The sequence below is a fragment of the Suncus etruscus genome, chromosome 10 (genome assembly GCF_024139225.1).
Source record: "Suncus etruscus isolate mSunEtr1 chromosome 10, mSunEtr1.pri.cur, whole genome shotgun sequence".
Classification (NCBI taxonomy): domain Eukaryota; kingdom Metazoa; phylum Chordata; class Mammalia; order Eulipotyphla; family Soricidae; genus Suncus; species Suncus etruscus.
This window is the reverse complement of record NC_064857.1, coordinates 38,364,578-38,376,668: the sequence shown is the minus strand read 5'-3', so window position 1 is coordinate 38,376,668 and position 12,091 is coordinate 38,364,578. Positions and strand designations below refer to the sequence as shown.

Here is a 12,091-nt window from a genome sequence, read left to right as displayed (position 1 = left end):
CCCAGGTCAGCCACATGCAAGCAAATGCCCAACCAGTTATGCTATCACTCCAACCTGATTCTTTTTGTTTGTTTGTTTGTTTGTTTATTTTAGGGTCACACCCAACGACACTCAGGGGTTACTCCTGGCTCTGTGCTCAGGGATCACACCTAAAGGTACATGGGGAGCCCTTTGGGATCCCAGGGACTGAACCTGAGTTAGCCATGTGCAAGGCAAGAGCCCTGTCTTATGTTTTAGTGAAAAGAGTTGGGGGTAAAAAAATACGCAAATTCTGTTCCACAATTCATTTACTGAATTGAGGCAGATGCCTTAACAACAGACTGCGAGTTAAAGCTGGGAGATCTGCATTCTTGCTTTCCTTCCCAGGAGCCAGTTGGGCCAAGGATGCTTGCAAAGTTTCCAAAATAGCCAGCTGTTGCTGGGCGAGCTGGGTCTGAAGCTGCAGATTGGCGTACATACATTCTAGAAGTCCGAGACATTCCCTGGGCTTTGAGTCATTTCCTGAAGGAAGAGCAACGTAGGTGAGAAGGGAACAAAAAAAGAGGTTCTATAATGATACTGAAGTTGGAAGGGCTCTAACAAGGTGACCCCTCCCATCTGCTGATGCACAATTCAGCCCAGGTACACCTGTACTCAGATATCCCCTTCTCAGAGCAGCCCCTGGGACACCCAATTTTAATTTAAAAACCTATCACTGGAACTCATTACCTATTGATTTCCCCATGGACGAATACATAATGGAAATTCAAAGAAACAAAAACTGAGTTAAAAATTAGTATATGTCCTTCCCCTGGTGACTTTTAAAAAATTTAATCTAGTACTATTGTTAGTAAGCAAGCAATGCCATTTTCATTTCAATCCTACCTACTTACCAAGGTGCTAATAAGCAAGAAAGTATCATAATCTGGTAGAATTGTTATGGGGCGGTATAAGGCAGAGCACCAGGTGAACTTCTTATGTAAATAGGTCATTTTTATTAATTCGTTATTTTTTTTTTTTTTTTTTGGTTTTTGGGCCACACCCGGTAACGCTCAGGGGTTACTCCTGGCTATGCGTTCAGAAGTCGCTCCTGGCTTGGGGGACCATATGGGACGCCGGGGGATCGAACCGCGGTCCGTCTCCTAGGCTAGCGCAGGTAAGGCAGGCACCTTACCTCCAGCGCCACCGCCCGGCCCCATAATTCGTTATTTTTTTGTTTCATTTTTGGGCCGTATCTAGTGGTGCTCAGGGGTAATTCCTACTCAGGAATTACTCCTGGTGAGGCTCAGGGGACCATATGGGATGCCCAAGTTGAACCCACGTTAGCTGTGTGCAAAGCAAGTACCTTAACCTCTGTATTATCACTCAGGAACCTTATTTTTGTTTTTGTTGGTGGTGCTCAGGGCTTACTCCTAATCACTCCTGGCCTAACACTCTGTCCCCTAATTAATATGTCTTGGGGGGGGTGGTATTGGGCCACAACCTGCCGCGTTCAAGGGTTACTCCAGGCTCTGAGCTCAGAAATAGCTCCTGGAAGGCATGGGGGACCATATGGGATGCAGGGAATCGAACCCAGACCCATCCTGGGTCAGCTGCATGCAAGGCAAAAGCCCGACCGCTGTGCTATCTCTCCGGCCCCTAATCTGTCACTTTAAATCTCACTTTCAGAGAAAGTCAAAATAGAAAACAGATGGGTGGAGTGGGAGACTATAGATAATAAGAAGCCCTTAGCCAACTAATGGTCTTTCCTCCTTCAACTATGTCCAGAAAAATGGCAGGACAGTAGGTATCCCATGCAAGGCATGAGGCTGTGGGCAAAGACGAAGAAAAGCTGAGGTGAAAGAGGCTGCTGATGTATGGCCCACGAGGCCCAGCAACAGGACACAGAGCAGCAATGCAGCAAGGTCACAAAAGCAGCAGGTTTCCAGCTGCAGATTCCAGACTAGGAAAGTCTACCCTGGACAGAGAATGATGTCGAGACAGAACCAGGTCACTATACACTGGAGGCGAGCAGACTGAGGGTCATATCCAGCACATTGGAATATGGACAAAACATCAAAGAACAGGACCACTGACATGGACACAGGTCAAAGAAGAGGCCTGAGTATTGGGGAGGGCAGTAGACCCATCTACTTAAACTGTACAATAAACTAACTTTTTTGGGGAGTGTCTTTGGGTCACACCCAGTAGTGTTAAGGAGTTACTCCTAGCTCTATGCTCAGGGAGGCAGGGCTCAGGGAATCATATAGGATGCTGGGGATTAAACCTATGTCAGTTGCATGTAAGACAAGCACCTTACATACTGTACTGTTTCTCTGGCCCCTAAACTAACTTTTTTTTTTTTTTTTTTGGTTTTTGGGCCACACCCAGTGGTGCTCAGGGGTTACTCCTGGCTGTCTGCTCAGAAATAGCTCCTGGCAGGCACGGGGGACCATATGGGACACCGGGATTCGAACCAACTACCTTTGGTCCTGGATCGGCTGCTTGCAAGGCAAACGCTGCTGTGCTATCTCTCTGGGCCCCTAAACTAACTTTTTAAGCATGTGACTTTTATCTGCAAGTCTTTCATACAATTCTCAAGAACCCCCACCACAAGAATAAATCCACTTTTGGGCTAACATATCAGGGGAGAAATGGATTTATTATAACTGAATTCTAAATATTATAACTGAATTCTAAATAAGACACTAATGGAAATTTGAGAGGTCCCTTAATCCAGAGTCGTTCAGGAGGAAAAAGAAAGCTCTGACCATCTCCCCCATATACCAATCAGGAAATGCTTACGTGAGGGCAGCTGTGTTGCGTGCATGTTCAGAAAAGTTGCTGGTGGGGCATTTGCTTGAAGATTAATGAAGCTGGGAGAGGGCTTAGCTGGACAGAGAGGTATAGCATCACTATCCTCGTTGGCTAAAATGAAAAAGCAGAAGCAACTAAGTTTAAGCACACTCCACTAAGTGGCCCATGAGATCTCTTCATCTGGTGGGTAAATAGGTCATAGGTGCTGCCCGGACAATCTTCACATGGCAAATGAAACAGGGAAAATAAGCAGGCATTGGGGCTGGAGAGAGCACAGCAGTAGTGCATTTGCCTTGCATGAGGCCAACTGGGGACGGTACTGGGTTCAATTCTCGGCATTCCATATGGTCCCGAGCCTGCCAGAAGTGATCTCTGCATGCAGAGCCAGGAGTAACCCCTGAGTGTGCTGGGTGTGGCCCAAAAAACAAAACAAGCAAGATAAGCAGGCATGGGGTTGGCTAAAATCTAACTTGCTTACATTTTACAGGTGCTTGGGAACATGCACTCCGGCTCACACATTCTACAACATACTAGGTGCTGTCCAATGTGGGTGCATATCCAAGATATCAAGGCATGGTTGCTTAATAACTAGTTAGGGAGACTAATCAGACTGATATAACAGTGATTGATTTCATATATATATATATATATATGTATATATATATATATATATACACACACACACACACACACACACACACACACACACAACACAAGGACATAAACAATGAGCTATTTATCTTGACAGCTAAGGTGAAAATAGGCATTTTTATCTTCCTTTTCTTTCCTCCATTGATGCCTCCCTTCCTTCTTTCCTTTCTCTTCCTTTTGCTTTTTTCCTCTCTCGCCACTCCTTTTTTTTTCCAGCTACACTCAGCAGTGCTCAGGGATGACTGCTGGCTCTATGCTCATTATCATTTCTGGTGAACCATACCATGTGCTGGGGATAGCCACATTCAATGCAAGCACCTTATCCCTCTACTATCTCTCTAGCCCTTTTTTTTTTTTTTAAACTTTATTTATTTATTGATTCATTGATTGGTTGGTTTCTGGGCCACACCCAGTGGCACTCAGGGATTACTCCTGGCTCCACACTCAGAAATCACCCGTGGCAGGCTGAGGAACCATATGGGATGCTGGGAATCAAACCAGTTCCTCCTGGGTCAGCCACATGCAAGGCAAATGCCCCACCACTGTGATATCTCTCCAGCCCTTCTCTAACCCTTTTCTAACCTTTTGGTGATGCCAGAGATTGAGCCCAGGGCCTCACAAATATAAGGCAAATACTCAACTGCTGAATTTATTCTGGCCTGTAAGTCCTGTTGTTTTCTGGGTGTTTTGTTGTTATTGCCTTTTTGGGGGGAGAAGGGGATATACACAGCAGTGCCAAAGACTTATTCCTGCTCAAGGATCAGGGAGCATGGGGTGCTGAGTCAGCTGCTTATATGACAAACACCCTACCATTTCTCCAGTCCCAGGCCTTCTTTTTTTTTGTTTTTTTTGGGCCACACCCAGTGGTGCTCAGGGGTTACTCCTGGCTATTTGCTCAGAAATAGCTCCTGGCAGGCACGGGGTACCATATGGGACGCCGGGACTCAAACTAACCACCTTAGGTCCTGGGTCGGCTGCTTGCAAGGCAAATGCCGCTGTGCTATCTCTCCGGCCCCTTTTTTTGGTTTTGTTTTTAGGTTTTTGGCACACTCAGTTATGCTCAGAGGCTATTCCTGGTGGTGCTCAGGGGATCATATGAAATACCAATACCAGGGATTGAATCTGGGCAGGATACATGTAAAGCAATAGCCCAATCCACTGTGCTATCTATCTGGCCCACAGGCCTTCTATTTTTGTTTTGTTTTGTTTTGTGTCACACCCAGCAATTCTCAGGGGTTACTCCCAGCTCTGCACTCAGGAATTATTCCTGGGGTACTCAGGGGATCATATGGGATGCCAAGGATCAAACCAGAGTTGAACACTTGCAAGGTAAGCACATTACCCACTGTACTGTCTCTCTAGCCCTTTGCCTCCTTTTTTGTTTTTGTTTTTGTTTTGGGGTCACACCTGGCAGCGCTCAGGGGTTACTCCTGGCTCTAGGCTTAGAAATCGCTCCTGGCAGGCTTAGGGGACCATATGGGATGCCGGAATTCGAACCACTATCCTTCTGCATGCAAGGTAAACGCCCTGCCTCTATGCTATCTCTCTGGCCCCAAGCCTACTTTTTTTAATTTAATTAAATATGTGATTAAATGTGAAAGTAAATGTTTCTGAAAAGGAGATCAACTTGTACGTAACAGAGAAAGCTCCACACAGAAAGAGATAATTTTGGTTTTTGGTGGCCACAACTCTGTGGTGCTCATGGAACACTCCTGGTGAGATTCAAGGAACCATCATATGGACTGTTGAGGACTGAGCCCAAGTTGGCTACATGCAAGGCAAGCACCTTCACCATTGTCCTATCTCTCCTTCCCTTAAGACTTAGCCCACTTTGAAAGCTTTCATTGAGCGGAGAAGATACTTTAAGTAGGAGGGGATAAAGAAAGACATAACAACAACAACAAAAAAAAGTAGAAGGGGATAAAAGAGAGCACAAAGATAAAGATGCAAGAATATCACTGGAATGATTTGGGAACTCTAGTAATTGGTCAGAACAGGGGACTGATGGGGAGGACAGGCTAAGCTGTGGAAGATTGAGATTTGAGACTTACACTTGAATACAACAGAACGGAAAAAACTTGTGGATTTGAAAACAGGAATTACTCCTGGTGGTGCTCAGGTAACCATATGGGATGCTGGGGATCAAAATGGAGTAGGGAATATCTATGGTATGGTAGGCATCCTTACCTGTCATACTATCTCTCTAGCCTCCAAAACTATATTTTATTCATCTATAAGAATTAAAATGGGGGGCCGGCGAGGTGGCGCTAGAGGTAAAGTGTCTGCCTTTCAAGCGCTAGCCAAGGACCGCGGTTCGATCCCCCGGTATCCCATGTGGTCCCCCCAGGCCAGGGGCAATTTCTGAGCGCTTAGCCAGGAGTAACCCCTGAGCATCAAATGGGTGTGGCCTGAAAATCCAAAAAAAAAAAAAAAAAGAATTAAAATGGAATTAAAATGGAAGAAATTCTGAAATGGGAAGTAAGTTAACTTTAGAAAAATTAGAGGGAGAAACTGGGTGCAGAAGCTGCTAGAGGAGAGCACAAATTCCTTTTTGGGGTGGGGAGGTTGGCTGACAGTTGGTGGTGTCCAGGGATGATTCCTTCCTGGTTCTGTGCTCTTGAAGAGTGTGGAATTAATAAAAGGGAGGGGGACTATAGTAGACAGAGCAGGGCAGAGCAATAGTACAGTGTATTACATATGGCAAACTCACATCTGATCCCATGCACCCCATTTGTTTGCCAGGCGTAAACCCTGAGTATCACCAGGTGTAGCCCCAAAACAAAAACAAAAACAAAATAAAACAAAAAAAATGAGATGCACAGGAAGAACCTTAGCATCCAATATATCATTATCACACTTCCATTATTTGTCTGATGCAGTTCTAGGCACTGAGACTACAGAAATGTGTCCATTGAGTGGGAAATGCAGAACAAGTACAAATACTTTTCCAGTGGAACAATTAAAAGAAAGGAAGAGAAAAATGCATACACCTATAACTAGACTCATTTTCCCAGCTGCCAATATATCATTATCACACTTCCATTATTTGTCTGATGCAGTTCTAGGCACTGAGACTACAGAAATGTGTCCATTGAGTGGGAAATGCAGAACAAGTACAAATACTTTTCCAGTGGAACAATTAAAAGAAAGGAAGAGAAAAATGCATACACCTATAACTAGACTCATTTTCCCAGCTGCTGTGTAATTCAGTTTTGGCTGTTGAGGGTGGGGAAACAAGTCCTTCAACACACACCTTTTCTGTTCATAGTAGTAGTGTGCTGCTCCATCTGAACACCAATAGATGTGGTGCCTGTGGGGTGGGCAGAAAAGTCATAGCATCACATGATCAGCAAACCCTGCCAATACTTGAGTACCCACTATTTTACAAGGTCTCTTGATCTGGGACAGAGTCCAGTGGACAGGGCACGTGCCTTGCACAGGACCAACTTGGGTTAAATCTCCACTAGGGACCATAGCTCCTGAGCAGTGTGTCAGGAGCAAGACTTGAGCCTAGCCAGGTGCAACCCCCCCTAAAACAAACAAAAAGTCTCAAGCAGGTCTCCCCAAAACAAACAAACAAACAAAAGAGGTATGTTGAGCAGGTTATTAGGCCGGTTTGATTTCACAAGAAAAATGTTTTCTATTTCATTGACAAGCCAAGTGAGGACCACTTGTCATTCCTGATGCCAAGATATAGATGATAGATAGATAGATAGATAGATAGATAGATAGATAGATAGATAGATAGATAGATAGATGATAGATATAGACACAGATAATAGAAAGATAAATGATATAGATGGACAGACAGATGATAGACAGACAGACAGCTAGATACCAAGCCTGCCATTATCACCGAACCAAAACCCCCTTCCCACCTAAGACCTTAATTGTTCGCATATTTAGAAAGCAGTTGGTTCTATTACTACTGCTTCCACGGTTTCAGAATAGGAGGGAAAGAAAAAAAAAATCGCTTTGGAAACTCAGGGCCATTAAACCACCCCCAGAAAACTTCAGGAAATCTTCCACAAAAGGCATATATATATATATATATATATATATATATATATATATATATATATATATATATGAATGTATATATGTATATATACATATATATGTGTATGTATGTATTCTGGGTCCTGACAGTCCTTTTTTCACCCCCCCCCAACAGGATAATATTTAAAAACAAATAAAACCACCTGTTGAGTGAGAGGAAAAGGGCGTGGTGAGGAGCCAGAAAACCTCCAAGGCTCCCACACTAAATAAAAGTGCAAAAAGTACAAAAGCGGACTCGGGGAAAGACACTCGGCAGAGCGAGCATCCCTCGCCGACAAGGGGAAAGAAATGCCAAGCCAGCCAGCCAGCCACGCACAGTCAGTTTGCAGAGGGCCGAGCTCCAAAGACCCGACGAAGACTACAAGTCCCAGAATCCCCTGCGCGCAGGACGCCGCCGACGCCCCGCCTCTTCCTCCTTCCCCGTCACTATGGCTCTCGGCCTAATTGTCACGCCCAGCTTAGGAGTTCGCTGGGCCTATATGGGCTCCAGGACCGGCTCCGGACAGCCCAAGCGGCCTCACCTGGCTGTTCCTCCAAAGCCTCAAACCCAGCAACCCACCCTTGTAGTCCAAAGACACGCGCCGTGGGAGGCGGGCCCAACTGCCCGAGCCCGGGCGCCTGCGCAGAAGGGAACCCCGCCGCACGCGGCCGGGAGCGGCCGCCCTATTGCGCATGCGCCGAGGCTATCTGCTGTCCGGCCTCGCGTTCTCTCACCCTAGCTTGACTGCCGTTCTTTTTTGCGTAAGAGGCGGGGCCGAGGCTTTCTATTGGTTTCTTCTCGTGCCAGTCTACGAGGAGCGCGCGGTGATTGGTTGCGGCCGATCGGCGGAAGGTAGCGAGTTAAGGTGTCAGCTCCAGGAGGCAGCGTTTTTTTTTTTTTTCCTCCCTAGGCTGCTCTTGTCTCCAGAAGGTTCTGTGTGCCGGTTCTTTCGGTTTTGGGGGTACCCCGGCTCTGCATCGCGCCGCCATGATGGGCCATCGTCCCGTGCTCGTGCTCAGTGAGTTGTGGGGCGGGGGGAAAAGCAGGGAAGGAGTCCCCCCGACTTTGCACTGCCACACTTTCAATGGAGACCAGGCCCCACCCTGGCCCTGGCTACCCAACCCTGCCTTCCAAGTCATTGTCCACTTTAGGGGCGCCTTGCCCCCCAATTTTGCTGCTCGCAACTGCTCTCGGTGCCCTCTTGCTTTCCCTGACGCCGCAGACCGGCCTGGGTTTGGCTGAGTTTGAGCACTGGTTCCCCCCCACTTTACCCCAGTCCAGTCCCTGCATGAAACGCCTGCCCGCATGGAGTGGGGTGGGGTGGGGGGACCCCACTTCTTCCCAAGCCTTTGAGCATCATCTGGTGATCGGGGGGTATCCCACCCGAAGTGGTGGAGGCCACGTGTGCCGCATGGTCGGGTTTCTCCGCTCCCTGGAGTGAACCCAGCGGGAAAAGAAAAAGGCGAATTTGGGGGATCCCCTCTTTACACCCCTAGAGATTCTCTCGCCCGGATCCCCCCTACTTCCCAGGCTCTTCTCTTAGACAGGATTTCTTTCCCCCACATCACCACCACCCTTGGGTCCCTGCTTTGTCGTCTTCAGTCCCCAGAGTGCCCCCCAGTTTTCTTGGAAAAGTGAGGTCTACCCCCATGGATTCCCTCTCATCGTTTTGCTACGCACAGTAGGCTGTTCCCCAAAAGTAGTTCCATGATTCATTCACTCTGTTGGAAGATAACTTTTTCGGGAAAGGAAGGAATAAAATCACACAAAGTGAGAAAAGCGATGGTTAGGGATTTCACCGAAAGGCCCAGGCAGGATTTTAGGATTCGAATGCCAAAAAAATAGGAAATATAAAGACTCCCACCCCATCCCACCCATGGGTGGAAAACTTAAGGTTTCAATGGTAAGGGGCTGCATAGGGCCAAAGCCGTAGTACAGGGGTAGGGCTTTGCAACTCCGCAAGATCCAGATTTCATCCCCAGCATTTTATATAGCCCCCCCCCCCCCCCCAGACACACACACCTCCAGGAGTGATTCTTTATGTGTAGAAGCTGGAGTAAGCTGAGCACCGCCCCTTGTGGCCCTAAAATAAATAAATAGTAGGGGGCTGCAGCATTTGGGGAGAGGAAGGAGAGCAAATTGGTATGGGTCCTAATACCACATTGTCTCCATCCGTGGGGCAGCGGTTCTTTATACCAAGCCTCTGGTATTAGTGGTACCTAGTCAGTCATTACTGCTCATAAGTGTGATCCCGGCTTCTTCCTATATCTGAGTTAGGAGCGCCTGTTTCTTGCACCAAAAAGTATAGGAAGTTCTTTTGGAAATGTCCTCATAGCACACAGGCAGGGAGGGGGGGTATTTCTCACTGATTCTGCTTTAGCTTTCTGTGAATCCTCTTCCCAAGAATGAAAATAGGAATCTCCAAATTACCTTTATACATAAGACAATAGTTGGTGCTCTTAAGGGAGTCATAGGTCATGGAGGATCTTTTATTACATAAAGCTGAGGTTATGAATTCTTGCTGTGAAATGGTTAAAGGGAACGTGAGAACTAAGATTCCATAAATGAAATTTAATGTGGGTTTTTAGTATTAGTCTAATAGTGACATGAAATAAGATGTAGCCGTATTTTTTTTGTTTTGTTTTGTTTTATTTTTAACTTGTTTGTGTTGGGGGGGTCATATCCAACAGTGTTCAGAGGTTGCTCCAGGCTTTAAAATAACTTGTTTGGGGTCATAGCTGTGATGGTATTTGCTGTTTCCAGTTCAGTGCTTCCTCTCAGCTGGGTTGGCTTGGGGGGTGGGGGGGCGCAACCTTGCAGAAGCCCTGAGTTCTAGCTGCCCTTGGCACTATCTGCCTGGCCTGGATTTTCTTTAACAGCCTTTAAAGATATAATTGACATATAATAACTAACAAAGTAAAAGTTTTGGTACGTTTTTGTCTGTGTATTTATACAACTGATACTGTTTTCAAAGGTTGAAGAATTAATTGCTTTTGTACAATGGAGCAGTACTGCATAATTGCCCCTTTTTTGTGTGGGGGGATCTTTTTTTGGGTCACACCCAGCGGCGCTCTGGTTGTTCCTCACTCTGCGCTCAGAAATCATTCCTGGTAGGCTCGGGACCATATGGGCTACCAGACCAAACCCAGGACCTTCCTGGGTTGACCACGTGCAAGACAAACATCTTACAGCTGTGCTATCACTCTGGCCCTAGACCTTATTCCTGACTATGCTCAGGAATTACTCCTAGTAGGACTTGGGAGCCCATATCTGTGCTGCGGATCAAACCCAGGTCTACCACATGCAGGTCAAGAACATTTCAGGATATCCGTACTGTCACTCCAGCCCTTGCCTTTTCTCTGTTTTAGGCCAGAACACAAAGCGGGAATCTGGAAGGAAAGTTCAATCAGGAAATATCAATGCTGCCAAGGTAACTCATCTTTCAAGTATTTGTTTGGGAGCCACAACCAGCAATGTTTAGGATTGACTCCTGGTTCTGCATTCAGGAATTACTCCTGGTAAAGTTCTGGGGGTTGAAAACCAGGTTGGCTGTGTGAAAGCAAGCACTGTACTTATTTATAATATCTCTCCCTCCAGCTCTATCTTTTATATATTTAAAGTATAGTAGTTTGCCCCAGGTACCTGTATATTTTGAAAATGCTTGCTTTCTCTAGAGCAGCATTTCCCAAAGTATAGCTTTGTTTTTGTTTTGTTTTGGATTTGGGGTCATACTCGGTGACACTGATGGGGGTACTCATGGCTATGTTGCTTAGAATCACTCCTGGATGGGGCCAGGAAGGTGGCGCTAGAGGTAAGGTGTCTGCCTTGCAAGCGCTAGCATAGGACGGACAGCAGTTCGATCCCCTGGCATCCCATATGGTCCCCCCAAGCCAGGGGCGATTTCTGAGCGTATAGCCAGTAGTAACCCCTGTAGCATCAACGGGTGTGGCCCAAAACCAAAAAAAAAAAAAAAAAACAAAAACTCCTGGCTTAGAGGACCATATGGAATGTCAGGGGATTGAACTGTATTCCATCCTAGGGCTTGCATGGGCAAGGGCAGACAACTTTACCCCTGCGCCACCACTACGCCCCCAAAGTGTAGCTTCTTAGGCCTTTCTGGGGGGAGGGGGCAGGAGGTGATGCAGGAATGATCCAAGAAGGAAGTAATAACTTTTGCTGCAAAAGGAGGGCACTTTTCCCAGGGTTGAGGGGTGGTGCAGGAATCATCCAGGAAGACAGTAGTAACCTCTGGTACAAATGGGGGGCATTGAGTGATACTTTTCCCAAAAGGGGGGTAATAGACGAAATGAAAGTGGGGTTTTTTTGCTTTTTTTTGTTTTGTTTTGGGTCACACCCGGCAGCACTCAGGGTTTACTCCTGGCTCTGCACTCAGAAGTAGCTCCTAGCAGGCAGGGAAGACTGATGCTGGGATTCGGGATTCGAACTACCATCCGTCCTGGATTGCCTGGGGCCGGACCAGTGGTGCAGCAGTAGGGCATTTGCCTTGAATGCAGTTGCCCTAAAAACGGACCATGGTTCAATCCCCCTGCATCCCATATGGTCCCCCAAGCCAGGAGCAATTTCTGAGCTCATAGCCAGCCAGGAGGAACCCTGAGTGTCACCAAG

The 12,091-nt window shown here is 46.7% G+C and overlaps 2 protein-coding genes across 2 annotated transcripts in view; one reads left to right on the top strand and one right to left on the bottom strand.

Moving 5' to 3' along the window:
* Window positions 1-269: 269 nt before the first annotated feature.
* On the bottom strand, window positions 270-8,454 carry TSACC (TSSK6 activating cochaperone). Its single transcript, XM_049781612.1, has 5 exons — window positions 8,431-8,454; window positions 8,007-8,148; window positions 6,680-6,736; window positions 2,764-2,886; window positions 270-501 (listed from the first exon to the last, which is right to left on the bottom strand). Exons 1-5 carry the CDS (start codon window positions 8,452-8,454, stop codon window positions 284-286), a joined length of 564 nt encoding a protein of 187 aa, XP_049637569.1. The 3' UTR covers window positions 270-283.
* The window catches only part of CCT3 (chaperonin containing TCP1 subunit 3), a 23,427-nt gene continuing 19,662 nt past the window's right edge, over window positions 8,327-12,091 (top strand). The window contains 2 exon segments of the mRNA XM_049782255.1: window positions 8,327-8,483; window positions 10,834-10,895. Coding sequence (XP_049638212.1) covers window positions 8,453-8,483; window positions 10,834-10,895 — 93 coding nt within the window. The 5' untranslated portion in view covers window positions 8,327-8,452.

What these genes read in the sequence shown, in the direction of transcription:
- TSACC (XM_049781612.1), bottom strand. Translation starts at nt 8,454, where the DNA reads ATGGCGGCGCGATGCAGAGCCGGG. An exon ending in GGCTTTGGAGGAACAGCCAG is followed by an intron (nt 6,737 to 8,006) that starts GTGAGGCCGCTT and finishes CCCACCCCACAG; the next exon opens with GCACCACATCTATTGGTGTT. An exon ending in CGCAACACAGCTGCCCTCAC is followed by an intron (nt 502 to 2,763) that starts GTAAGCATTTCC and finishes CTCTTCCTTCAG; the next exon opens with GAAATGACTCAAAGCCCAGG.